Source organism: Emydura macquarii, unplaced genomic scaffold (genome assembly GCF_026122565.2).
Source record: "Emydura macquarii macquarii isolate MOO-44397 ecotype Brisbane River unplaced genomic scaffold, CSIRO-AGI_Emac_v2 contig_1477, whole genome shotgun sequence".
NCBI classification, from domain to species: Eukaryota; Metazoa; Chordata; order Testudines; family Chelidae; genus Emydura; species Emydura macquarii.
Window position 1 is genome coordinate 18,909,999 of NW_027131614.1, and position 27,603 is coordinate 18,937,601.

Sequence of the window (27,603 nt, forward strand, 5' to 3'; positions counted from 1 at the left end):
CCTGCCCCGCAACCAGCCCCCACCTCTCCCCCCTGAGGACCCTTCCCACCTGGCCCTGCCCCTTCCGTGCATCCCCAGCACTTGCCCGCCAGCCAGCCCTGAGTCCCCTCAAGCCCAACACAGAACAGAGCAGGCCGGGCAGCCGCCCCTCCCCCCGACTCCTAGCCTCAGGCAGGGCAGAGCAGCCCAGCTGGGCAGCTCCCCCAACTCCAAGCCCGGAGCGGAGCAGCCCCTCCGCTGACTCCGAGCCCGGATCGCAGCGAAGCAGCCCAGTCGGGCAACCCAATCCATATTTTGCGGGCCATTGTGTAGTCGTTGCAGGATGCGGGACAAAGGATCCAATTGCAGGACTGTCCTGTGATTTGCAGGACAGTTGGTCACCCTACTCTATTCTGGATTAAATAAACTCAGAAAACTGCAGTTTTTATCAGCCTGGGACGCTGTTATTACCAAGTTAACAGTGAGCAACAAGTTATCATTATTACGATGCTGAAAAGCATTCTGCCTCACCTTATGTCTGTCTTTACTTCTCTGCTTCTCATCCCTTGTGCTTCTTAGGACAGATCAGCCCCCATTCCCACAATGAGTAATTTCTTACATTATATTTATTCTATATGTTCCCTTTCTTCCGTCATCATTGTTAAGCCCTCTCCACAAAGAGTATCTCTCCCAAAGCTGAAATAAAGCTCGATATCACTGGACTGTCCCCTGCTGTAATTGCACCTGACGGAAAGGGAATTCTTAATTTAAGAGAAATTACACATTCAGCAGTGAGCTGCAGAAGATGGGGAGAAATGGGGCCATGTCGGGTAAGAAGTGGGGCTGGTTGTATAGCTGAGGTGACCATGTTGTTATGGGCACGTAGATGTGGGGTTATAAAGGCAATAGCCAGTCGGAGCATAGGAATTATGTGCTGTACCGTGACTGAGAAATAATCACGCAGGCATTATGCAGCCCAGTGTCTCTCCCCCCAACACCCATAGACAAACACACAGACTCACAATCAGAGTGCAAGGATTTGCATATCTGATAAATGACTGTACAGTTGTGAGTCAGTAATTATACAGCTGCCCTGGGCCCTGACTGGCTGAGACAATTGCACTGCATTGTAAAAGCAATTAAAATTTCATTGTGCTTAAGAGCTGTAGGCTATTGTTCTGGTTGCTTTATTGACACACTATCATTCTGTTACTCTCTCAAGCCCTGGGAACAGAACATCCCCCTAGTCCCTGCTTTTATCCCTCCACAGAAGGCCCTGCTTGTAAGACCTTCCATGCAGTGGAGGAAGGGCTGAATGTGGCACCTGCAGCTAGTAACTGTCTCACCATGAACCACATCAGAGGAAGTCAGCGTGGCATGAGACATTTCTTTCCCCTGAGCAGACTGCATACCACCCATGTACTACCTGTGCTAACACAGCAATGTGGGAACTAACTCAGTACTCCAAACTCAGATCCCTCACATGCCAGTATAAATAAAACTAGGGATTATTGTGATGCTTTTTAACCATCTTCCTCTTCTCCAGAGGATTAATTCACAAGGCTGGCTAGGGATGTAGCCATCTCCTCCCATGGCTAGTAGCTGCAATATGTACAAGCTGGAGCTTTATTTGCTCCTTTGAGAAAGAGTAGCAGAGAACATTTTATTTATGCCCTCTGTCTGCCCTCTGGATTATGACCTGGACAGCAAGAATGGATCAAGAGAGGATCCAGGCCAGGGTCCATGTTTCCTCTCTTTCATATGGACAGAGCAGGATTTGGCTCTGGGTGTTTTTCTAATTCTAATTCGGAGACAAATTCATCTGTGACAATGGATAGAATTTCTCAGATTTTAATGAAAAACAACAGTTCTTTTTGTTCTTCCTCCTGCTTTTCTTACCATGTGAAAGAAACTGGATCTGGATTAACTAATAGGGAAAGCTTATGTTAAACTTCAATCCACAGTTGTTCAACCCTCTCTTCTAAAACACTAGATTTACCGCAGCATTCTGAGTGTTCCAGTAACAGCCTATTCAATGTCTATTCTGACACTGGGATTTCTTAGCTACATTTTCGTGTATGTCCTTAGAAGATAATGTTAGAATGTCTGACGAGCATATGCTCTAGAAATTATCTTGGAGAAGTTCTATGGCCTGTGTTATACAGGATGTGAGACTAGATGATCACAAGGGTCCCCTCTGGCCTTGGAATGTATGAATCTGAGTGACTAACTTTTAAAAGGTGACTGCTGTATATTTTATATTCCACATTTTGGCTTAAATTGTTCTTCTGAAGACAAAATCTCAATGGAACCAAACAATAAAACAAAAGTAATAAACAACTTTTAACAAAGGATTTATTGGAACTTATGTAAGGCAGCTGTGCCATGCTTTTTAAAAAGCTGTAATAATTTCAATGTGTCATTTATACAAAGAGATTTGAGGTGTAATTGCTGTTGCTTTGTTTTAATAATAATTGCTATTAACATACAAAACCTTTTGTTTCCCCAGGGAGCGGGGAAGGGGGAATTATGGACATGAGAGATTTTTCTGACTTTCTTCAAAGGCTTAAACTCAGAACATTCCACAGCGGTTGCAGAACTACAGAAGGGATAAGGACAAGGTCCATTTTCCACTGATTTTTAGTATCCTTTGTCTGGAGGCACATCATATAAAAGAAAATCATCCCACAACGGATTCCAAACTCATGCAGCCTCCTGCCCATGGCAGTGTATTCAGACTTCATAGGTGGTGACAGATTCATAAAGTTGTGTGATATGTACCCAGACAGTGGAGCCAAATTAATCATGGATGCAGCTCTCATCTAATGTATTTAAGATGGTAGAAAATAAAGCAGAAATAGAGGGAAATTTGTACATTCACACTATATGACATGCCTTGATAAACTGAAAATCTCAGTCCCAGTTTGCAGCAGGAACTGGCAGTTTTAATACTCTACACGCTCCAGATCATAGTCATCATTCATGAACAGAAACTTTAAAGCAACATATTCATTTCAGTTCTTTTAAGTCCTATGAGCACCCACTTGTGTTCACACATTCAATCAGGAGGGGTCTTTGGGAAGGGATATTATCTGTCCTGAAACTTACCAGACCAGAATAAGCTGTAAAACCTTCCTGAAGCAACTCAGTCTGTGAGGTGTGGTCAGTTTCAGATTGTGCTTTACTCCTGAGGTCTGAAATGTTATCATGGTTTTGGGGCCCCACGGCCAAATACCCATCAGTTAGAGAAGAAAAATCAATCAAATACGGAGATGTGCAACCTGAAAGTTTTCTTTAAAAACCACCACTTACACAGGGACCAAGCTAGGTCCAAGAGGGAGTGGTTCCTGGTTCTTACAAATGGTGCCATGAGGTTTATAACACTGGAGGAGTGTGTTTACACCTCTGACTACCACAGCCTGGGACTGGACAAGGGGTGGATCACTCCATGATGGCCCTGTTCTGTTCATTCTCTCTGAAGCATTTGGCAGGGGACACTGTCGGAAGACGGGATACTGGGCTAGGGGGACCAGTGGCCTGACCCGGCACAGCCCACATTCAGAACCCCACTGGGGATGGTGAGCATCGGGCTCGTGTTCACTCGGCCAGCATGCACAAAGGCTTGGAGCGCGGAGCCTGGCTGCGGGAGCTGGGCGCCCTCTAGCGAGCAAACCTCACCTAGAGCCCAAGCGGTGGGAGAGAGGCGAAGCGGGCCAAGCTCCGCGAAAGCCGGAAGAGGGCCGCTGAAACGCTGCTGTGAATCTCCTGGCTTCCCTGACCCTGCAGCTTTGGCCCCGAGGGGACTTTTTCTTCTTTCCAGTGGGGAGTTTGACGCCCTAAGCTTTCAGATTCGGTTGGCGCGAGGCGGTGTCCCCCTGCCCAGATGTGCAGCCTCCCTGGGGGGGAGGAATGGTCGAACCCCGGCCAGATGTTGTTAAGGAAGATCAAGGGGGGGGAGCAGTGGGCGCGGGGGGGGGGGCTCGGCCCTCATAGTCTCGCTCTGCGCTACGCTTCAGCGGCAGCTTCCCCCCGCGCTGCGCCCTAGGGAAGGGCGAGCTGGCCCGTGGGGCAGGGATCTCCACGGCAGGGCTCCCGCAGCTCGCCTGGCGCACGTGTGGCCCACCGGGCAGGAGGCGCTGCTGGTGGGCTTCGCTTTCCCTATGTCACTGGCCCAGTCAGACCAAGGGGCTGGCGTCGCGCCCCGCCCGGCTCCCCCCGCCTCCAGCGAGTCACTTTCCTCGCGCTGGGTGGAGTTGCCCCCCAGAGGGAGGTGGGTGCTTGAGAAGGCCAGGGCCATTTCCTGCAGCGCTGCCTCCCCCACCCACCCACCCACGGCTGTCGCCAGCCACCGCCGGGGGGAGGCACCGAAAAGGGGCGCGCCGATCCCCCTGCCGGGCTCATCTCCTTCCCGGGCAGAATCGCTAATAAGGTGGCAAGTGCGTCCCGAGTGGGATTTCGTAGCTCCTGCGTCAGCCGAAGCCTGGAGGCGATTGGGGGAGGCTTTGCTTTTCCCTTTTTGACTAATTATAAAGTGGCTCCATCCGCTTCCCAGAGCCCTGACTTGGGTGAAGAGCTGCCCAGCCCTGCGAAGAGACAGAGCCAGCCCGGCCGCCCGCCAGGCAGGGGGGAAGGACACCGCAGCTGCCGCGGGGCGCTCTCTCTGCCCCGCTCTCCCCCGCCAGCCGGCTGCTGTAAGATTGACTGAAGCTGCCTCTCAATCACTGCGGGCTATTACTGTTCTCCTGTGTTGTTTTTTTTTTCCTTCCAGAGCTTCTCCCGAGGTACAAATTGCTTAGCTCTGCCATAAATACGAGGGGTTCGGACCAAGAGGCGTCAGCAAGCTGCAGCTCAACTCCAGAGGCGCGTCGGTGGGCTCGCGAGGAAGCATGTATGTAAGTGAGCTGCTCTCAGTCCGGGCCCGTCGCTGGGCTGGGGCCAGGCGCCTGGCGACATTTCTTTCAGCGCCCGAGCTTTGGTTCTTGGGCCGCTTTGCCCGCCTAGTCTCCGCAGGCTGCTGCGGGCTGTTCGGGAGCTAAAGGGCGCGCACAACTCTTGCAATCAAATCGCTCCAGGGCTTTATCTCTGTAGCCCTTGGGTCTAACCACTTGTTTGCCCGCTCCGGGGACTGCTCTCCGGAATAGCGGCTGGGGAAAGGGGACGAGACACCTTGTAACAGTGGCGGAAGAAAAAGGATCAGGATCAATGCTTTAATTCGGAGGGGGGGGAGGGTTGATTTGATTTTCTTTTTAAACCACTTTAAGTTCGTTCTTCGCGAACCGCGCTAGATCCTATTGCCAGGCGGGCTCTGGGCTTGCGAAAAAGAACAGCTCCAGCTCTGGGAGCCCCAGCAGAAGAGTTAACGGGGCTGAGGTCTTGACGACCGGGGGCTGTCACTGGCTTCAGCAGAGAACTCCAGAGGCTGCGCCCCGCGCCCCTGGCTAACCCGCGGGGGTGGTGCCCAGCTGTCGGTGAATAGCTCGGAGCGCCCGGGTCTGAGCCTGGGAGGAAACGGGAGGGGAGGGGGCGAGGCGTGCCTGGCGGTGGGGTGCGGGGCGCTGATGCCCGGCTGAATTGGGACCTGCTCTCTCCGCAGCCCATGGCGTTGCTCCTGAGACTCTGCGGCTTCCTCTTGGCTCTCAGCAGCTGCCTGGTCTGGACAGCCCAGGCGGACTGCAGCAAGGACTGCGCCGCCTGTTCCTACCGGCTGGGTCACCATGCGGAGATCAACCCCTTGGTAAGCAGGCTCCGCGTGCGCCCTGGAGACCCAAAGAACTCGCTTCCCCCCCCGCGGGCCACGAGGCGCAGCTGCCGCCCCCGGGGCTCGGGAGCCGGCTGCCCCGCGAGCAGTGAGTTAGCAAAGCCGCCCGGCCGCAGCAGAGACCCGCCCAGATCGCGGGCGCTGCCCGGCCCGGCTCTGCCGGGCTGCGCTGCCCTTCCCCCGAGCCACGCCGGCCCGCTCAGCACCTTGGAGAGCTCTGCGGGGCATCGCTCCAGCGGGCCGGCTCCGCGGGACCGAGCTCAGCCCATGGACCGCTGAGGTCCATTTCGCCGGTGCTCGAAGGTACCTGGGTAGGATCGGAGCGGGGAAGAGAGCAGGCAACGATGCCTCCTCCGAGGCGCCCCGCCTGCACTGGTGGCAGGTAGCGAGCGCCTTTAACTTCCACTGGAGTCAAGGGGAGCTGGGGCGCGGGGCCCCTGCCAGGACCTAGCCCCAAGTGCGGTGGCCGGGACATAAAAGGGGTGTCCGGCATCTCAGCTCGACCGTAAGCACAGTTCTCCTTTCAGAAAAACAAAACGCAGCGCGTTAGTTAGAGGTCTGGTGTCACTCCGCTAGAGTGAAATAGACTAGCAAAGTCACCCGCGCTCCCTTAGGGGGCTGGGGGAGAGACTCCACCAGGCCCCTCTCAAAACGACCAACCTTCCTCTCCCCTTAAAAGAAACCATCCTTTTAACTGTGAGTTCAAAAGTTTCCCCTGGTTTAATTTTGAGAACTCGTAGGAACCGCTGCCGGGGGCAAATATATATATATATATATATATATATATATATATATATATATATATATATATATAAAGTGCGCGAAGTATTTTAATGATCCCTGGGGAACTAAGAGAGCCTGAAACTTAGAGAAGAAGGGAAACCATGCAAAATTCTCGGTCCAAGTCTCTGATTCGGAGCAAACCCGTCACCCCTTACGAGAGAGCAAGCGAATGAGGCGATTGAAAGGCGCAATGGAGCTGAACCAATGGCAACATAATCCGTATTCGAATCCCCTCCAGGTGCGAACGCCTCACCCCTACTTCCGTGTAAGCGCTCCCTGATAACTTACTATTCCTTTAGCAAAGGCTCCCTCATGGGATACTGCCTTGTTCTTGTTCAGTCCATTGTAAAGCGCCTTTCATCAGAATGAAAAAGGTTTGTCCATTGAGAACAGGTTTGCAGTATTGGAGCCTTTCAATGTGGCCACACGGCGAGGACAAGTCATCTAGATAGACATGGGAGGTTACACAACACTTTCCTTTAAATCTGTTAGGCCATGTCTTAGTTACCAATAATTTGAACGGTAAATCGCCACTCCACGTACGTGGGTTTGTAAAGTCTGCAGACGCCATGTAAATTTACAATAGACTTTGTTTTTTAACCTCCCAATTGCCTATTTGCGTTTTAGAAAGCAAACCTTTCTCAAGTGCGAAGGTCTCCTTCACTTCTCATTGTTATAACACCTAAAATTGCTGTAGCTGAGACAGATTAGACAGCATTATCTGCCCGTTTGTTTAATGTGTGCATTTGACAGCACTTTGTGGATGCTATTCTTGTAGTGTATGTCTAGGTATACTTCTCCTGTACAGTCAGTTGTTTGTGCTGGTCATTCCCAGTAGAACAGGGGAGAGAGAAAAAAAAATCTTTTTTTTCCCTTCAGTGATTCAGTAGGAAGGTAAACAAAACCTATGGCTGTGACACATAATCAGGGGCTGAAGAAGTACCTGAAAATAGTTTTCACTTTTTTTGTTTGTTCGATGGTATTCATTTAAGGGGGGAGAAGAGAGAGGAAACCCGGCCAAATTTAGACTCTTACTTAAATCCAAAAAGCAAGAACCTTCAGAATCCAGGGTGCAGCAGTTCCGCATGGAAAGGACTGCGGACAATTGCTGTGCTCTGTTTTAGCCTTCATTGGCTCCTCTTATTATTCGGCATCGGAGCTTATCTAGTTTGAGAGAGAATCTTCTAATGTCCTTATTATTGTTAGTGTTGTCAGCGTTATTGTTGACTATATCTTGGCCAAGAAATGTGGATCTTGACAAAAAGTAATTCACTCCCCCTGCTGCAGTGAATGGTCCCACTGAAGTCAAAGGAGCTACTCGCGTGCTTCTTGAAGTCAGTGGGACTACTGGTATGCTTAACTGCTCTGCTAAATCCCTGCCTCTCCCCCTCCCAGAGCTCAGCCACTGGCAGGATCAGTCCTAAGAGTCTGATCCTGCTCCCGTTGACTCCAGGGGAGCAGGATCAAGCCATAAACGAGCAGCAATACCTCAGTAAGCGCTTTATTTCCTTCCAAATGCCAGAAAGCATTAGTTCAGTCAAAGGACACTTGCCTGTAAAATGTAGGGCTATAATATTTGAGTGGTTTTTAAGGCACAGCCTGTTAAAGCATGAGAAACAAATCCAAACTTTGCGTTTACTCTATAGTTAAAAACCATTAGCATTATTTTAAAAATATAGCGACACTGGCACCTTGCATGGAATTTAAGGGCCTGATTCTGACAAATGCTGGGTGCCCTCAATTCCCATAGACGTTGGTGGGAACAGGGGGCTGAGTACTTTGCAAAAGGCATTCATAGCAGCATCTTGCAGACTCTGGCCTCAAGGATTTGAATTTGCAGTCTTTGTGCACTCAGCAGTCCTGCTGAAGTTTGTGGTTGTTAGATTACAGTCGGAACCTTCATTCCGTGTGCAAACAATCTGAATTATAAACCACCGAACATTTTTGTTTATAACAGAAACAGCACTTCTTTAACCACAGCAGTTACACAAAGACAATATTCTGAATGCAGTTGACAGCTATGTCATGAAAATCTGTTGGGCTATTTCAGTAAATTTTCAGCTGAACCTCAGTGTTAATGGGGAAGCCTAAATTAACTGTAACAATCTTTCTTGTACGACAAAGCTATTTAAGAAAGTGTTAAATCCTGTACAGCAATAGCATTTGTCAGATGATATAGCAAAACAGAAAAAGTGCAGTACAATACAGAATTTTACATACTAATGGCTTTTAAAGACATAAATGTAGCACATTAACACCTAGTGAGTTCACTATTACTTTTATCATAATGAGCATGATAGGATATAATCAAACAATTATATACCAAGTGTGTGGTGCATGTTTATTTGGAGTTGGGAGGATGATTGTTTGAACTGATTCATTAACAAGAAAAAAGAGAAGTGCCTGTTTTGTATTACAGTGATTTCCAAATCAGATTGCAGCTGAGATCATATTTATATAATGTAAATATGTTCACATGGAAATTGTCATGCAGTGCCAGTTAAAAACTGAAATTGTGATGGTTTAGGACTAGAATGTCGCTAACAACATGATTACTTTAAACTCAATTTGAGATGAACCTTTAAGTCTCCAGTGATCACTAATACAGAAATTATTCTAACCATAAATAGTGTATCTTGCTACAGTATATATAATAGGTTGATAGCTGCTGTTTCTTAATATATTTATCACACTTAGGACTTAACACACAGATAGCTACAGAAGTAGTGAGGTAATCAGTTACCTACCAAACAGAGCTGTTTTGATGCTTACTTTCACATTTGTAACACTTTGAGATCCTTAGTGAGAAGGCACTATATAAGGGTAAATTAAGTATCATAATTTTTTATTTATTATTAAACATAATGATGGAACAATGTTAATAATGTAAACAAATGTAACATTTCAAATGTAATACATGCATTCCACAACTGCAAAAATCTGATCATTTGAGATCATACCTTCATATGATTTAATCATTTCTCAGAGCCCCACCTATTGCAAATTATGAGCTAGTGGTGTGGAAGTGATTCTGTGAAGTGAAATAATTTCAGTGTTACTGCTGATTATTCAGTTTTATGATTTTTATCTAATTTTACTTAATCTTTGTCAAAATCCTTTTGACAAGAGACATTTTTGGCCTCCCTAAATTATAGAATATTATTACTTAGAAAAGTGCTTCTAAATTGTTCCAGACCTCTTTGAGCACTTGGACATCTTATGTGATTATTAGGATCACCGCTCCTAATGGGTCTTGAAATGGGTCTTTCTGGAATTAATACATTGTTGCATGGAGAAAGGAAAGAAAATGTGTGAGAAGGAGAATTATTGATACAGATTCACTCCTATTTATTTGACTTTGGAGCATGATTTCATTGGGACAAAAACTTCCCTGGCATACCAATGACTATGAACATTCTGAGTGTTAACATTATCAGTTTTCTCTAGTACATGTAGAATTTTAGACAAGCTATGCACAGAATATATGTTTACCTGTAACATTTATGCTTCAGCAAGTAAGATGACTGTGTAGGGCAGGAAGCAATGTTTCTCCTTAGGGGTGGTCACCTTCCTCAGAATCATCAGGTTGGCTGCTGCCACAGCAGTACAGCAGACTAGCTAGACTGAGGACTGGTCTACATTACAGAGTTTTGTCGACAAAAGTCAGATTTTGGTGACAAAACAATGGTGGTGTACATATTAAAATGCTCCCCCCGCTGACAAAACTCCCTTGCTTTGGCAACAAAATTAAATCATCCCAACGAGAGGCATAGAGCTTTTTGTGGCAAAGTTAGAGTGACAAAGCGTCAGTGTAGATGCTGTGTGCAGTAACTGGGTTCCATGAGCTATCCCACAATGCCCTCCTGATCACTCTGCTCACTGGTTTGAACTCCTCTGCCCTGCATCCAGCTACACAGGCATATGCCCCATCCCTTTTAAAGCCCCACGAAGTTTTGAAATTGCTCAGCCTGGAAAGTTCACAAAGCTCCTGCCCAGCTAAGCATGCCAGCTCCCGGCAGCAAACGCAGTCCCGCCTGGACTACAGTGGAGGGGGTGGACCAGTCTCCTGGGTCTGTGGGGAGACGAGGCTGTGGGAGAACTTGGAGGGAATCGATCCTGCTCTCCCACAGCATGCAGGGTGGGCTGCTACTAGTGGGGGTGGGAAAGACTCCTGGTGTGCTGTGCAGAGCCAGGGAGGGAGGCTGTGGGAGAACCTGGAGGGAATCATGAAAATCCTCCTCTCCTTGGCACTAGCACAGCAGCAGCAGGGAGGCAGGGTGGGCTGCTGCGGGTGTGGGTGCGGAAGACTCCAGATGTGCTCTGCAGAGCTGGGGAAGGAGACGGGGGCTGATGTTGAAGTCGCTCTCTCCCCATCAGTGTACCGGTCTCCAATGAGCTGCGGTGGGGTGGCAGGGGGATACCAACTGTCTGAGTACCAGCTTCTGCCTCACGACTGATTGCTGCCTGATGCTGTCTGAACTTAAAGAGACAGCATACAAACACACACAGCGTCACACTCTGCCTCTCACACACACACACACACACACACACACACACACACACACACATCTGTGGGATTCTTGTATTAGTGTTCCGCAATGTCAGTTTGGCTGACAGGGCAGTTGAGAAGCAGCTGTCAAGCTAATTGGATGCCCATGGAATAATGGGACTCAAACATTCATCATGCGACTCTGTGCCTGTCCCATGAGGCACTGCCAACCCTTCCCAAAGCGCCCTGCATGCAGTGGCATGGTGGGATAGCTACCCACAGTGCACTGCTCCCTATGTTGATGCAAGAGCTGGTAGTGTGGATGCACTCCACGGGCACAAGGAGCAGTGAGGACCTGCAACAGCAGTTTGATTATAGTGGTAGCTGTACGCTGGCATAACTTGCCAACAAAACTCTGTAGTGTAGACAAGGCCTAATAGTCTGATCTTCCTCTACATTCCTATAAATTGCCTTGGAATCTGAAATAGAGTAAATTTGAAAGATTTCTTAACAGAAGAAAACCAGAGAGGGAAGACCATATATAGTGATGTAACTGTCAGAGCTCTCTGATGTACTGGAGATACATGAGCCATTACTTTAGAGGTAGTTTGTTTGTGCGCTTAGAGTTATTTTATGTTCTATTTTAACTTTTAAGCAAATGTTCCAATGCGGATGGAAATCCTACTAGCAAATCCAAAATGGAAAATTAACCAAGATAAACATTTCCTAAAACACAGGGTATTTCCTTTGTTTATTAAAAAGATTCATTATTCTCTTATCATTATTCATTCTTATTAACCAGATATTCATTATAACAAAGGTGAATAATAAACGACTAAGAAAAGAGGTTGTCTTGCAAATTCATGGGCAGTTTCTTCCTAACAATGCAAATTTGAGTGTGCCCAAAACAGAAGAGAGGGTGTGTGTGAGTAAACATGGCTATCTTTGTTTAAAGTAGAAACATAGGAACTGCTATACCAGATCAGACCAATGCTCCATCCAGTCCAGTCTCCTGTATCTGACAGTGACCCCGTACCGATGCCAGCTGCTTGAGGGGAAGGCTCAAGAAATGGCATAATGAGCAATTATGGAATAAGCTGTTCCTGAGGGAAATTCCTTTTAACCAATGAGTATCTAGAGCAGTGATGCTCACTGAGGCGCTTGAGCCGCAAATAGTTCGTTAATGCAGCTTTTTGCAGCACATGGTATTAAAACACTGTGTGATTTAATTATTAACCACTCAGGATGCTTTTACTGTGTTATTAACCAACTGCAGTTGATAAAACAACAATACTCGATCAGTCATTTTGCTGTGAGAATCTATATAAAAATTAAAAATGTTTCCCCTTCATACTCTTTAAATATGAATACGGAGAACTATAGGTAATGAAACCATGAATTCACACTACTGTGGATCTTTTGGGTAATGGTGATCACTAACTTGGCTCCTGAACCACTGATGTCTGATCTAGAGATAGGCTTATACCTTTAACAAAAAAGAAAAGAAAGACAAGACAACGTCAGAGTATCTGTGTCATTTAAATCATTCTTAGTAAATCCCATCGATTTTGCAGGCATGCACACTAGAATGTGAAGGAAAACTGCCTTCTGCCAAAGCCTGGGAAACCTGCAAGGAGCTTGTGCAATTGACTAAACTGGAACTTTCTGAGGAAGGCAACGGTGCTCCAGGGGACAACAAGAAAGAACAGGATGAAAACCATTTGCTCGCGAAGAAGTATGGTGGATTCATGAAAAGATATGGCGGCTTCATGAAGAAAATGGATGAGCTTTATCACGTAGAACCAGAGGAGGAAACAAATGAAGGCGAGATCCTTACTAAGAGGTATGGAGGTTTTATGAAGAAAGAGTCCAACGATGACACCCTGGCTAATTCCTCTGATCTTCTGAAGGAGCTTCTGGGAACAGGGGCCAACACTGAAGCCTCACTTTATCGACAGATAAATGAGAATGATGGGGAGGTCAGCAAAAGGTACGGAGGCTTCATGAGAAGCTTCAAGCGCAGTCCCGAACTGGACGATGAAGCCAAAGAGCTGCAAAAGAGATATGGTGGCTTTATGAGAAGAGTAGGAAGGCCAGAATGGTGGCTGGACTACCAGAAACGATATGGTGGATTTCTTAAGCGCTTCACTGATTCTTCTCTCCCTTCAGATGCAGATGGGGAAAGTTATTCCAAAGAGATTCCAGAGATGGAAAAGAGATATGGTGGATTTATGAGATTTTAATACCCTCCCCCTTATCCCTTTTGTCCCAAATGAGAGACACTGCCTCATTGGTCATAATTTATTGTAATGTGTTGCTTGTACTGTACAGTTTTTTTACTGTCCTAGTTAATGATGCAACCTGCAATCTGTTGTTTCAGGTTCTGTGTTCTTTTAAGTCAATAACTTCTGTTTTAGTCAGATTTAAGTCTACAGTGTAGTTTTCATGCTAAAACTATTTTTGTTACCTTATCCCTTTTCTTTAAACTCTACAGCAAGTCTACAGTAGAATTGCTTAATTGTATATACAATAAATTCTTCATCCTAACTGCATAATGGATTTTGAAGTGTTTCTTATTTCCTACCAGTGCATTTAATCAACCACCTTGTCAAATTCATTCAATGTTTAAATAACCAGAGCTTATTATTTAAAGCATCCGCTCTTCGCAATCACACAATTCCTACTGTTCACACCACAGCAGGAACTGAAATTGGATTAATTTTTTTTCTTTGTTTCCTAGGTTTCTTATAATGTTAGGATACCGAGTATATCCTAAAACGAGTCAGATTTCTCCTCTCGTTTTTGCAATTTAGTTGAATAAAGTTTTTTTAAAAGCCTAAAATTGCTATTACTAGCCACTACATTTAGGTAGTACACATGAAGAAAATACATGAGCGTGTTTAAATTAAAAGCCAAAAACCATTTCTTCAATGCACATTGTAATGTCATGTTTCTTTGGACATATTTTTTACATTCATCCAATATAGGTTTGTGTAACTGGCTTTTCAGTTACAACCATTAAGAGTCAAATGTTTCTCTCCCACTGGAAAGTGCACAGAAGAAGAAAAACTGAATGGAAAACTCCACAATTTTTGACCTTGCAGAATGGCTGATAGTGTTTTCTTTGGGGAGCAGCTTTGGGGTTTATCCTCAGATAATGTATGTTGAATCGACTCTTAAAATCAGTGAAGCTATATTGGTTTACACCAGCTGAGGCTCTTGGCCCCTTGTGTTTGGGGTTGGGTTTTTGGCCTAACCATAACAGAAGTTGAGACTGTATGGGAAATCCCAACCCTAACACTGCGGATCGTCTGGCATCCATAATGAGCTCAGTTAGCCCCTTTCCCAGTTTTCCAGGGCTCCCAAGCAGCACAGCCCACTTAGGAAATCTTGACATTGGTCTCTTTGCCACAAGGAGCAGTGATACACAATTTCCCCAGGAGCTTCCCAAAGTGGCTGCTTCTATGCTTTGTTCCTACACTCTAGTCACTGGGTACTTCTCACATTGTGTTAATAATAATTAGTGCATAGGTGTGCACAATATTCCAAAGACAAATAAAACATGGCCAAGATTTTCAATAATAGATAACCAATGTTAGGCTCCTAAATGTACATTTAGGCTCCTAAATAGGTGGGGATTGGTTTCAGTGGTGCTAAGTGCACAGCAGCTGCTAGTGGAGTCTGTTTCAATTTTACATAGTGACACTTGTGCACAAAGATAGCAATTTACCAGCCTGTGTCTCCTCTCCTAAGAAGCCCATGGAGCTGCTGAGCACTCTTTGAAAGTAGGCTCCTTATTTAGACACCTAAATATGGATTTAAGATCCTGGCTTTAGGCCCCCCATTTTTGAAAACCCTGTGCGTAGCCCTTAGTGGATAACTGGGATGGTTGAATGAGATCACAACCCAGGGGCAGGGCTGGTAAACTCCAAGCCAGTCATGTTACTGCAGAGAAAAGCAGGACACCTGTCTTTCTATTTCTGTTAGACAACAGGTGATGCTTAATTTAGAAAGATGTGAAAAAATGCCCCTGCCCATCTCAAAAGGAGGAAATGTGGTCTGCCTAGCAGGAGGATGGCCAGCTAGCAGAAGAGGGGAAAGGGACTAGCCCCTCCCCTGGTCTCTGATGCAAGTGGGAATGCACCTGGGGGAGGGAAAAGGGATTTATCTTCCTCCCTTTGGTTGGCCAGGGGCAACAGTGGAGCTGATTGGCTGTCATTCCCCTCAGCATCACCACTACAATTTAAAATCCTCTAAAGACAAGTGTCTGGGGATCATCTTTCCTTCATAATTCAGTTTAGAAAGATGCAACCTAAGAATTGCTTCTTTTTCATTTCTTCTGTTGTTCCTGCGGTTTCTTAGCATTGTTTCCCATTATTTTCAGTTCTGTGCAGCTTCAGGCCCAGCTACCTGATAGACTACTTTTGTAAGATGCTCAGCAATGGACATTTCAGTTGAAATCAGCTCCAAGTGCTTCAGTCTAGCAGGCAAATCCACAGGCAAGATTTATTTTAGTTGATTTGTTTAAATCCAGGGTCAAAGCCAGGGTTAAGGATAGGAAGTTGGAAGATGATGGGGATCGTCTTTATTTTGATCACTAGTCTCCTATTTTCCTGCCACAATCTGTTCTGAAAACAGTCATTTAATTGCAATATAATGTGGAAAAAGCTCTATTGTTTTATTGAAACATAGCGAACAAGAGAGGAGAGGGGAGTCTGGAGCAAATCGAAATGTCTTTGTGGAAGTGGCTTGCAAGAGGATTTTGAAGAAGAATCCGTCACCCTTGGAAGTGAAAAAATAGTTTTTCAGAAGCAGCCTCTCTCTGACATTTGTTATCGCCCTGGAAATCTTTACGTTTGGTAAGGTAAGAGAACACATCTTTAGAGATGCAATGAATCCAGGATTTCAGTATTTGGCTACACACCAAAGAGTTGGCCTTGCTATGTGCCAAATACAAAATATGAATAATGGTGGGAAAGATATGGGCATGGGGGAGAGAGTGCAGTAGGTAAGGGAAGGCAGAGAAAGCTGGCCCAGTACTCTATAGGAATGTGGAAGACAGCAGATTATAAGAGGGGTCTGCTTCAGACATTATGGTGGGAGGGAGTCAGGCAAGCAGTAGGTGATGAGGGTCTATGTAAAGGGACATGGATCAACAGGAGGGAGCAGAAGGAAGGTTTCCTAAGTAAAGCTGAGAGGAGAAAGTAGTTCAGGAGGACAGGAGGATGAACAGAAGCCTTTCTGCACTGAAAAAATGCTGACTGCATCCCAGCTCTACATCTCAAGCACCCCATTCAGTGCTACAGCTAAGGTTCTTATTCCAATTGCTCAACATATGGTATGTGAGGGTCCTTCTGTCACCAAGGAGTGGACCTGAGCCCCTACCTGTGAAGTAAAATGATACATTAACAGTTAAGGTTCCTGTTTATTCAAGGTTATACATAGCCTTCAATGCCACAGAAGTCACACATTTGGCTTTATTGTCCCAGCATCAGAAACCTTAGTGGAACACAGAGATGGAGATTCTATCCTGTGCCAAAAAGAGCAGCACATAATTCACAGACTAGTGGGATAACGTGGCCTTAAGCCACCTTTGCATCTTCCCAATCCTGGGCTGGTCTAGGGGTCTGGGAAACCCTTAGCATAACTCACACCGCCCTGTGGGGATTACAGCAACCCCGTGGGGCTGCCTCCTGGACTGCACCACTGCCTGGAATCTCCTCAGTGCTGCAAGCTATAGCCCCACCTCCAACACTATTCTGCCCCCTTGAGGCACTCAAATACCCCAGTGATGAGTGCGACATAAAAAATTAAACAGATCTGTATAAAATGTCTAGTTCTTCTTCAGAATCCTAATACCTTCACACTTCCTGCCTGCTTGCATTAAGGATATCCCCTCCTCTGAGACATATCTCCAGCCTGGTCCTCCCCCCTCTTTTCTCCAGTATTGGTGATCCCTCTGTTTTCCCTCTAGACTTTCTAGTAATCTGTTTTCTTCTCAATCCATCTTTCCCATAGAGATCCCTAGATCAATTTCCACCACAAGAGACAAACAGTATTTCATCATCCATGAGAGTCAGAGCTGCCTTCTGATTTGAGCTGGAAAAAAATGGAAACAATATTTGATATAATTAACTGGAAGCACCCCTGGAAAAATGAAGCCTCGTTTCAGCTTATGTATGGAGTTAGGTGTGTAACTTTAGGTTTCCAACTTTGTAAATTTTTTTCTATAATCCTTTTATTGCCCTAAGTCTTAAAAATGGCCATAAAGCTCAAAAGGAATACATAGATAAAAGTACCCCATTTTTTGTGGCTATGTCCTGATGCGGGGGGGGGGCAGGGAAGTGTCACAGTGAAAATGTTTGTAAACAAATAAGCCAGTGAAACCAGCTGTAAATCATTAATCCAAGCATTCAATTACTAACCCCCATCAGTCTCATTTAAAGCACACCAACTGTTGCGTATCCAATTAATTGTTGCCATGGAAAATGAAATGCTTAGAGACATTTGACAGATGAATCTTTAGCAGCACAGAAGGGATTTAGACTGAAATTCTTTAATTAGCTTGTGACTTTACCTAAACTGAACATTTACTATTAATCCTTGTTGAAACCATGCAATGAAGCCATCATCAAGGGTAAACAGCCACCACAACATCACCTCTGGGTTCCAAATGTTTTGTTAAAGAGGACGGCACTGATTGTTGTTCAGGGAGGTTGGCATATCTCTGCACTAGAATTTCATCGCTGAGCCTTTTCAGAGACACTATTGTTTACGGTATACTAAAGGCACACATGGTCTTTGCCCCTCCATTCCACTCTGAGTTTGATTGCCACTGGTCTGTCTCTCTCTCTCTGTCAGCCATCCTCACTCGTTCTGCAGCAGTTGCTTCTAACAGCTTCTTCTTACTCTATATTTACCTTATAATCATATGCTTTGTCTTGTGCTCCCATTATGCAATCAGATCTGTGCGGATGGACCTCTGATCAGTACTCATACTTATTCCAAACATTTTAAACTGCAGGATTAGTCAACATCTTTATTAAGCCACTGAGGGAGCTGGTCCGACAATTTGGGCTGAAATGACAGCAGTGTGCAGGTAACACCCAACTCTATACCTGGCTTTCTCAATGCCTTGCTGAAACCAGCACATGAGTGAAGAACCACTGATTGAAGCTGAATGTAGGCAAGACTGAGATGATACTGGCAGGTAAAGGGAAGGTCTTTGAATAATTTGCCTTCTCTATAGCAGCTCTCCCTTACTGAGGGCATCTGCCCTCAAATTGTCTGTTCAGTAAGACATGAGATTCTTTTGGACTCTTTGGTGCTACTGTAAGCTCAAACAGCCATGGTGACAAAAAAAAAAAAGCTTCTTCCATCCAGATCTGTCTAAAAAATTGCACCCCATCCTATCAGACTCAGACCTGGCCACAGTAGATCCTCTCACGGGTGACTTTTAGAATTGATTGTTGCAATTGATTATGCCTAGAAATGAAGCCATGCCTTGAGAAAGCTCCTGCTTGTACGGAATATAGCAGCATTTATGCTTAGTAACACAAGTTGCCATGAACACATCACCACCATGTTTCATTCTTTGCATTTGTTCACCATTGATTAAACAAAGAATCCAGTTCAATGACTCTGTGCTGATATTCAAAGTCCTCCATGGGATTGGCCCTAGCAACAGTATCCAAGAGACTGCTTCTCCCTCTTTGACTGTAACTACCCCTGACAGCTATGTTCCACTGGCAACTGTTCAACTGGAATATGAAATTGAATATGGAGAGGCTCATGACTGCAGAAAGCAACTTTCACAGGTGCTGGACCTAGACTATGGAACTCATTTCCATAGACATCACCACTCTCACAACTAACCGCAAAACTCATTTTTTGCCATATAGAGGGTAAGCTACTGTGTGTGCACACAAACTATCACAGGATGAGTGGCTCTTTAAGAAGGAATGGGTCCACTTCATCTATGACTAATGAGTTGCCTCCTGATGGGGCCTGATAGAGGACACCTATAAGAACCCAGGAAGAAGCTGAGGAAGAAGAAATAAATCAGCATGAGGGTAAAAAGTCATTAAAGAGGATCATGAGACTGGGAAGAGGTGGGAGGAAGATGAGTATATGATTTGAAATTTTCTCACAGAAGTTTGTTTCATAACTCTAGCTAAAAGCAAAAACTCTGCCAGGCAAGGATGGCATATGTAGTGGAATGCTAAAACATCTGAATGAAGCAGGGTTACCAACCACCCGTAAATTTACAGACAAGCAGTAAAAAAATGTACAATTTTAACACTGTCCATAAACCCATAAATAAATGAAAATGTCTGTGAAATTGTGTAGAAATAAAACATACTGTATTTTGCCATTGATTGTCATCGTTCAGAATCACTTCTTCTATTGTAAAACTACACTGACCATGACTTTATCAGTTTCCTGTTTTCTATTACTGCACACACCCAAAGAACCCGATTGATCAATTAACTGCAGCTAAAACAATTGCATAATTCCATATTCCTGCATACAGAGTATAGCGATTGGGTACACACTTTTGTGACATTATTATACTGTTTATATAATTTAGTGATGTCAGTAAAAAGTTTACCACATTAGTAAAAAAAAAAAATCAACTTCAGATCTTCAGGTCAGTAAAATCTAAAATGTCAGATTGACAACTCTGGGATGAACAGAGTCTGAATATACTGTACAAATGTATAAGGGGAAAAGTGGAAGCAATAGAGTGGAAACATGTGATTGTAGTCCCAGTGTGAAAACAGGAAAGCTGGGAACACAACTTGATGTGTACAGGCTGTGGCAAGGTGGGCCTGTTTTGTCCCGTGGGTCTGCGCTCCTTACAGCTATGCCAGTGGTGTGGCTGGGTGGGAGCAAGGGGGGGGGCCCAGTCCCACCCTCTACCCCAGGCCCCAACCCAGGGACCCTGCGAGGAGTAGCCTCAAACAGCTTAGTCCAAGGGGCTACTACCTTCCCTGGGTCACTCTTCTGTAGTCCTCCCTGGCTTGTGGCTCTCCTTCAGGCTCTTTGGGGCCAGCGTCCTCTGGTCTTGGCTGCACAGGCTCCTTCTTACCTCCCGTGGCTGGGTGCTCTCACCACACCCACACTAGCTCCTCCACCAGCTCCACACCTTGCAGCAGCTGCTCTGCTCCTGACTCCACACCTTGTAGCAGCTCTACTCAACTCCCTCTCCACTGCCCCCATCTGCCTGGCTGGGAGGCTTTTAACTGCTGGGGCAAGTTCCTTGATTGGCCCCAGCTGGCCTGATTGGCCTAATTGCCCTGGAGTGGCCGCAGCTGGATCACCCAGGGAACAAATATTTGCTAAGCCTGGGGCTGATATATATATCTTCCAGCCCCTCCTATAGCCGTCAGGGCTGGCTTGGTCACAAGGCCAATTGCCCTTACATCATGTATGGGTAAAGTCAAGGAAGAATGGTGACTGAAAGATTAACAAAATATCTAGAAAGAAATGACTTATAGATGACATGCAAAGTGGGTTCAGGAGGGGAAGGAGATCATATAGTAAGAGTAGAGAAATTGATCATATAGTAAGAGTAAAGACAGAAGCACTAAAAAGTTTGAGAAATAATATGTGATAGTAGCTTTTCTAGATATTGAAAAATCATATGATACACTATGAAGAGAGGTCTTATTGCATAAAATAGCATCCGTGGGCATAAAAGGAAGAGTATATAGGTGGATAAAGGATTTTTTAAGTAAAAGAAATATGCAGGTCAGAGTAGAGAAGGTCTTTTCTAGCACATATACAATCATAAATGGAATTCCATAGGAGAGTGTCATCAGCCCTACCTTATTCAATGTAGTGATAAATTATCTCCCAAAAAGGATGAGTACAGGAGTAGGCATTTCCTTGGCTGCATATGACTATGCCATATGAGCTGAAAACAGAAACCAGGATATAGCTGAGAAGCAAATTAATGAAACACTTAGGAAAAGTGCAGAATGGAGCTTTAAACTTTCAATTCTCAAAACTAAAGGAATGATGTTCACTAAAAGGAATATTAAAAAAGATTGTAAACTGTCTGTACACAGACAGCAAATAGTGTGTAACATTTGATAGCAAGCAAACATGGAAGGATCACATAGAAAATATTGTAGATAAATGTAAAGGTAAAAATCAGTCTACATTAAAATATTTCTGGAACCATCTGGGATGCAGATAAGAAAGCAATGGTAATGCTTTGTAGAGCATTATTAAAACCACGCATTGACTATGGCTGCCAAGCATTTAGTTCAGCATCAGAAATGAACTTAAAGAAGCTAGATTCAATCCAAGCTCAGGCATTACACATCACATGTGATACCTTCTTCACAAACCCTGTGCATGTAATGCAGATAGCTGATGTTGAAATGCCTGTAGCTTTAAAAATTAAATTATTGGACTTAACCCTTTTGGGCAAAAGTCATAGGAAACAGGGAAGATGGAAACACTAAACAAATATATGAAGAATGCTGGGAATTCAGTGGACAACATGGTGGGAAAACCAAAACTACCTCATGTTAAAATAAGATTAAAGTATGGACAAAGGCATTAAGAGCAAAGAAAGACCTAAACTAAATTTGCTTAGCCATGGGAAAATGCATTGTATGCAGAAAATCACCCCTGATATAAATGTGAAATTATATAATGAAATTAAAAGAGGAAAAGGAGAGCTATATGTATTAAATATAACAAATGGATATATATCTGATAAATTGGGCATTGGCAACTATTTACAGATGGGGCTAAAGATGAGAAAACCAGGAGTGTGAGGACAATGTTCTGCATCCCAACACTTGGAATAAAGAAATCCATTAGACCTTCACATTTTGTAGCTATTATGATGGCCGAAATAGCAAGGAAAATGCTGGCATTGTACTGGATATTAGACATGCGACCTACCACCATTGTGATCATGTCAGATTCACTATCAAGAAAAAATGAATTCAGACAGCAGAAATTATATAATTAATGCAATATTTTTATTAATAACAGAGTTGGCACAGATAGTAGTAAACATTGAAATAGACCCAGTGCATGTTGGGATAGCAGGAAACAAGGTGGCAAAATGCAAAAAAAAAAAACGCTGTAAAAATGAACCAAATTACATGCAGACCCCACTAAGTAAATGGGAATTTAAAAAGAGGAGTGGCAGGCGGTATGGGCAAAAGAAACAAGGGGAAAAGATTTCATGAAATATGCCCTAGAATCCAAAATATTGACATACTGCAAGACCCTGAGAGAGTGAGGTAGCTCTACTCCGAATACTTACTGAACACCGTGGCTTAAACAGTAACTTGGCCTTAATTAATAAACACAAAGGCTGTGTGAGACATGCAAGTTCAAAGCAACAGTTGAACATATCCTCCGGGAGTGTAGAATGTAACATTGAAAGGGGGTTTTGTACGACAAACTCAGACACACTAAAATACCTGGTAACAGCATCAGGAAAATGGGGTACAATTAAGAAAGCAGTATGAACAATTTTTTAAAAATACTGGGAAGAGAGAGACTGTAACTATATATCATGAAATCTAACACCTGATGGCTAGAGACTCAGAGTGTGATCCTGTTCTGACATAGAACACAAGAAGGAGAAGAAGAAATAGGAAGGAGAAGAAGAGAGCTGGTAAGAGCTTAGTGGGGAGACCAGCATGAGACCTGAGAAGGCAGTAAATGGGAGCTGCTGCTAAAGAGACCTAGCACAGAAAGAGCACTATTGGAGAGAATTGGCCTATGTGGGGAAACCCTGCTGAGTAGAAGGTGTGTGCAGAGGTCCCTCAGTAAAGGGGCAAGACCAGCATAGCCAGTGTAGGCCAAGGAGGGTTGATTCTAGAGGGAGGGTCCCATGAGCCGGGTAGAATGCACAGGCAAAGGGGCCCTTGGGAAGAGGAATACTGTGGGGAGCTGTACCACTGAAGCCCTGAATTGAAGGCAGTGGGAGAAGAGCTGCAAGAAGCATGAAGAATTGCCATGGGCATGGAGGCCCTGGAAGAGGGGATATAGGAACCGAAGAAAAGGGATTGTTGACTCTTAAGTGGGTGGCGGAGATGACCCCTCGAGTGTGGGGCTGGAGAGCTGCTGCATTTTAACCAGCTTCACCTTGGGAGTTTTGAGAATTGTCTTACTTGGGGGATATGCAGGTGGTTGCTCTTATACTAATTATGCCTGAGAGGAGGGCTTTAACTGGACTCTGAGAGGGATAACATTCCTTTCCCAGGTGGTGGATGTGAACGTTGGTCTGATGTGTGGTGAAGATGGGCAACTGGGTCAGCCTTGGGGACTGCAGAGGAAACTGAGGCAGGATTTGCTCTATTGCTGCTTTTGGCCATTGGAGGTCACCCTTGTGTGTGTGTGTAGGGATGTCAGCCCTGTTAAACTAACCAAATTCTTTATATTGCAAGCTGGGAAGCAATAAAGAAGAGTGGGTGTATATTTATAGTTATTTCTCTTTAATTAATTGGGAAGGGCCCAAATGCTGCACCATAGAACTAAACTGATGGAACAAGCAAAAATGCACACCTTTTCCCCAAGGCAAGTGGTCATTTCACTAGCATAGGTGGTATAGGCAGTGTTTCTTTTTTAAATATGCCAGTATACAAGGAAATTATTTTAATTTTGTTCTTTGCTTGCTTACCCATAGCTGTCTCCCAGGATTTCCGTCTTAAGCACCAGGTGTGGAAGACATTGCAAGCATATCCTTCATGCAAAGGAAAGAAGTTTTTAGGGATTCTGATACAGTGCTACAGTGTCTACACATCAGCAGCTCTCCATGTACATCAGCCACTTCATAGGAAGGCTGCAATTCACTAGATTACAGCAGTATAAATGTCTCTCCAAACTATGCTGGAGCTATAACTCCCCTTGTAGCTGAAGTAACCAGAATAACTATCATGTCTTGTACAATAAAAGTATTTTTAGATTGTGTCTGGGCAATATTTTAATGGCAGTCCTGAATGACAAGATGTGGAACATCTTTTAACTCCAAGTATATATTGTAACTGGAAGTTAACAGAGTACTTTGAACTTTTAAGGATTAGAAGGATAACCACCCCAGGCAATACTACCCTCCCACAGAAGTTTCCCTGGTTCAGGGGATATGGTCATGGAGTGAGAAGAAGTGGTAATATTGTAGTATTAGAAATAAATTAATCATAACACAGAAGTTATTTTTCTTGTAATATGTGAAATCATTTTCTTGCATGCTTAGTATTTTTATAGTACATAATGCTTTGTAGTTAGAGTAGAATTAACACTGAAGTGATGGTGATGGTAATTTATACAAATAGAGCAGCTTTAGATGAGGTGGTGGTTTATGACACTCCTATTGGTTACAGCTGTAGGTAAACTATGGCACTAGTAATAAGTCTCAAGTGAGCCACACCAGTTTCCTATAGTCCCTGCAATATTTGTCAAGAATCAAGTAAAGAAAATGTGTGCAAAGCAGATGAACAAGAGTTGCATAGAATAAGGGAAGCAACAGCCATTAGAAAGAAACTGCAATATGTCAAACACAGAGAAGCGACTGAGAGAATTGAGTCCATCTTTCATTCAGAACAGACAGTATCACTCATCTGGCACAGAAATTGCTATGCCCAATACACTGACAAAGGCAAAAATCCAGAGGTTACAGAAAGTGAGATCATCTGTAGCTGATGTATCACGTGTGGCAAGTTGCAGTGATCCCAATAAAGACACCAGTGTCCATAATACAAGAAAGTCCCTTCTGGGAAACCTATGGACTGGAGATGCTGCATGTATTGTGCACTCTAAACAGAGACTCATCTCTGTAATTACATTGAAAATGAGTGAACAGATAATGACAGCAGCTGTATTTGACCACAAAATGAGTATTTATTTAGCTGGAATAAATGACCTCATAGCTGCTGAAGGCAAACACCACCTGACTTGTTACTTCCTTTTAATGAGGTCTGTGATGAAAAAGACTGAAAGCACCAAAATTACTGACACAGCAATGCTTTGGCTTCAAAATGAGCTTCAGCATACAGCCAATCAAGGCCGTATTTTGGAGCTCTCTGATGTTCAGGATTGTTGCTGCAATCATGCAAAGGAAACTGGCACTGAAATTCCACATTCCTACATCAGTCATAGACCATCATTCAAGGAACAACTCCAAACTTATATTGGGATTCATTTCAGTTCATTTCATTGCCTGATCAATCTCCTGCTGAGACACAAACTATAAACATGTACTCATCTCACAAATGACTGACTGTCCCCAAGAAGACATATTTCTGTCATTGGCACATGTATTGAAAATGCGGTGAGACACTGTTCACACCCTGTCCACAAAGGTTTCAGGGTCACTGAGGATGATGCAGTTGCTTGCATTCCAGGTGGTCTGTTACATGAAGGCCAGTCTCTTCTTTAGGGGGACGCTGATGAAAAGAACCTGGAGAAACCAGAATCTGTGAAATTCAAGGTACTTAGTGTAGCTCAAGACATTGTATAATGTGTGAATGGTGGAAACAAAGGGACACCACAGCATATTGGTCTTAGTTGCATGCTCCATAAGGCAACAAGGTCAAATCAACTTGTTCAGCTTTTCCGTAAGGCTGGCTGCTGCTTTAGTTACAGAGTAATCCTGAAGGTGGACACACAGCCTTAGCAGAAAAAACCCTACTAACTCTGGATGCTGAGCATGCTACTGTTATTCCTCCCAATCTGGCTCCCAGGAAGTTTGTTCACTATGCAGCCAACAATACTGTCAGAAATAATGCTTCTCTGGATGTCAGTTCATGCTTCACAAAGATTTCAAAATCTCACCTTTGCATTTGTGACCAGCACAGGTGAAGGTAGTGTGAACTTCACGTTGTGGTGGCAGTACATGGAAATGGTGGCACTACTGCTCCTATTCAACCAGGCCAAGAGAGAAGGATATTGGAAGCTGCAGCTCTTCACCTTCAGAGATATGCTGTCATTCTTCATGAGATATGACCACACAAACTATGCAAGGTAGAGTGCCATATATATTGCAGAAATGCATCAGCTACTGTCTGAATTGCTTAAGGAAGGGAACTTTGTTGCCAAGAGATCATGTCAGAACTTTCAATCAAATGGCCCCTGATCAGAGCAAGAGTGGCTTAATTGCATAGGAAAGAAAGGAGGTGGAATTGTAGATATCACCAAGACTCATTCAGTTCTTAGCAGCAGGTTGTCTTATAACCTGAGAGTCCATATTATAGCAGATACTGGACCCATGTTGGTTTGGATTTCCAGCTTATTCACAATGAATCAAGAGAGACAAGGAAGCAACATGACATTGAAGATGAGGATGCACTCTTATCAACGCTCCAGAGGTTCAAGACTTTCTCTGGGGAAGAACCACTCACTTCATTGCAAAATATTGCAGAACAAAATCTGGCTACTGAAGCTATACAAGACACACTGTTAAATGTAAAGATCATAGGACAGGTGCAGTTGGATAGCGCTGTGGAGAAATGGCTTATGACACAAGAGGGGTAGCCTGGACATGTATACATTCATGATCCACTGCCAAAAAATAATGCTCCAACTTTTTCCATGCTATATGAGGTGAGAAAAGAAGTCAAAGGAAAGGCCTCAGCCATAAAGGTAGATACAAAAAGATTCACCAGTGACTAATCACATCCTATGAAGCCAGCAAGACTGAATTTGCAACAGATTTTGAAACATGAGTTAATGCCTGTCCCTTTGTCATTAGCACAGACAAATGGCGGCCTAACAACAGGCAAAAAAGCAATACTGGGTGATACATTGATAGCTGATGTCCACTACCCACCAACAATTACCCCTGTTGGGAGAAACTGTCTTGTGACAGATACACAAACTTTGGTACAAACTATAGGAAAGCCATCTGGACCCAAAACATTTGGAGTCCTTGCAGTCACATTTTGTAAAAACAGTACTTAGGACTGAAGTGAACTTCCACAGGATAAACATTGTGCTTGACAGGTACTACAAGGAATTTGTTACAGGTTATAACTGTAAGAATTGAAGAAGTACAAGACCCATCTGAAGAGTGGTGGAAAGCTGTTATGTGCCTTTTCCAAGTAACTGGATGAATTTCATTGCACTTCCAGAAAATAGGACCTCGCAAAATTTTTATCTGAGCAACTAATGAGACAAGCACAACATGATATAATCATAATGAGGCTGAAATATGGTGCTTGACAGCAACAGTTGACATCAGTCAGCTGGGTTCTCATCAGGAAGAAACAGACACAACGGTGATTTGGTCCACAGTGATGCTGACAGTGTGGTTGCACACTGATGTGTTTATTCTTTTGCTGGCTCAATATAGCAAAAATGGTATGCAGGCAACTTTGGATGAAGGATGGCACATCAAGAGAACCAAAGTACTTTCCTATTCATGCCATTGGTAAGAAATTACCATATGGACCCACTGTTCTGGAAGCTCTGCTCCCGTTTCATTCCCTGGCTGGTTTTGATGCCTCCTCTTTTATTGGTGGACAGAGCAAGAAGGTAGCATGGAAAGTTTTGCAGTGACACCATCCTCTTCTAACATACCTTGGACAGGGTGACCTTGGCTCACAGAAGGTGAAAAGTACAG

At 44.3% G+C, this 27,603-nt stretch overlaps 1 protein-coding gene across 1 annotated transcript; it reads left to right on the forward strand.

Moving 5' to 3' along the window:
- Positions 1–4,528: 4,528 nt before the first annotated feature.
- Positions 4,529–13,566, forward strand: PENK (proenkephalin). Its single transcript, XM_067553859.1, has 3 exons — positions 4,529–4,871; positions 5,573–5,713; positions 12,584–13,566. The coding sequence occupies exons 1-3, from the start codon at positions 4,866–4,868 to the stop codon at positions 13,250–13,252; spliced, it is 816 nt and encodes a 271-aa protein (XP_067409960.1). The 5' UTR covers positions 4,529–4,865; the 3' UTR covers positions 13,253–13,566.
- The last annotated feature ends 14,037 nt before the right edge of the window (positions 13,567–27,603 follow it).

Excerpts from the sequence above, each read along its gene's own strand:
- PENK (XM_067553859.1), top strand. Across the intron at positions 5,714-12,583 it reads ATGCGGAGATCAACCCCTTG|GCATGCACACTAGAATGTGA; the intron begins GTAAGCAGGCTC and ends TCGATTTTGCAG.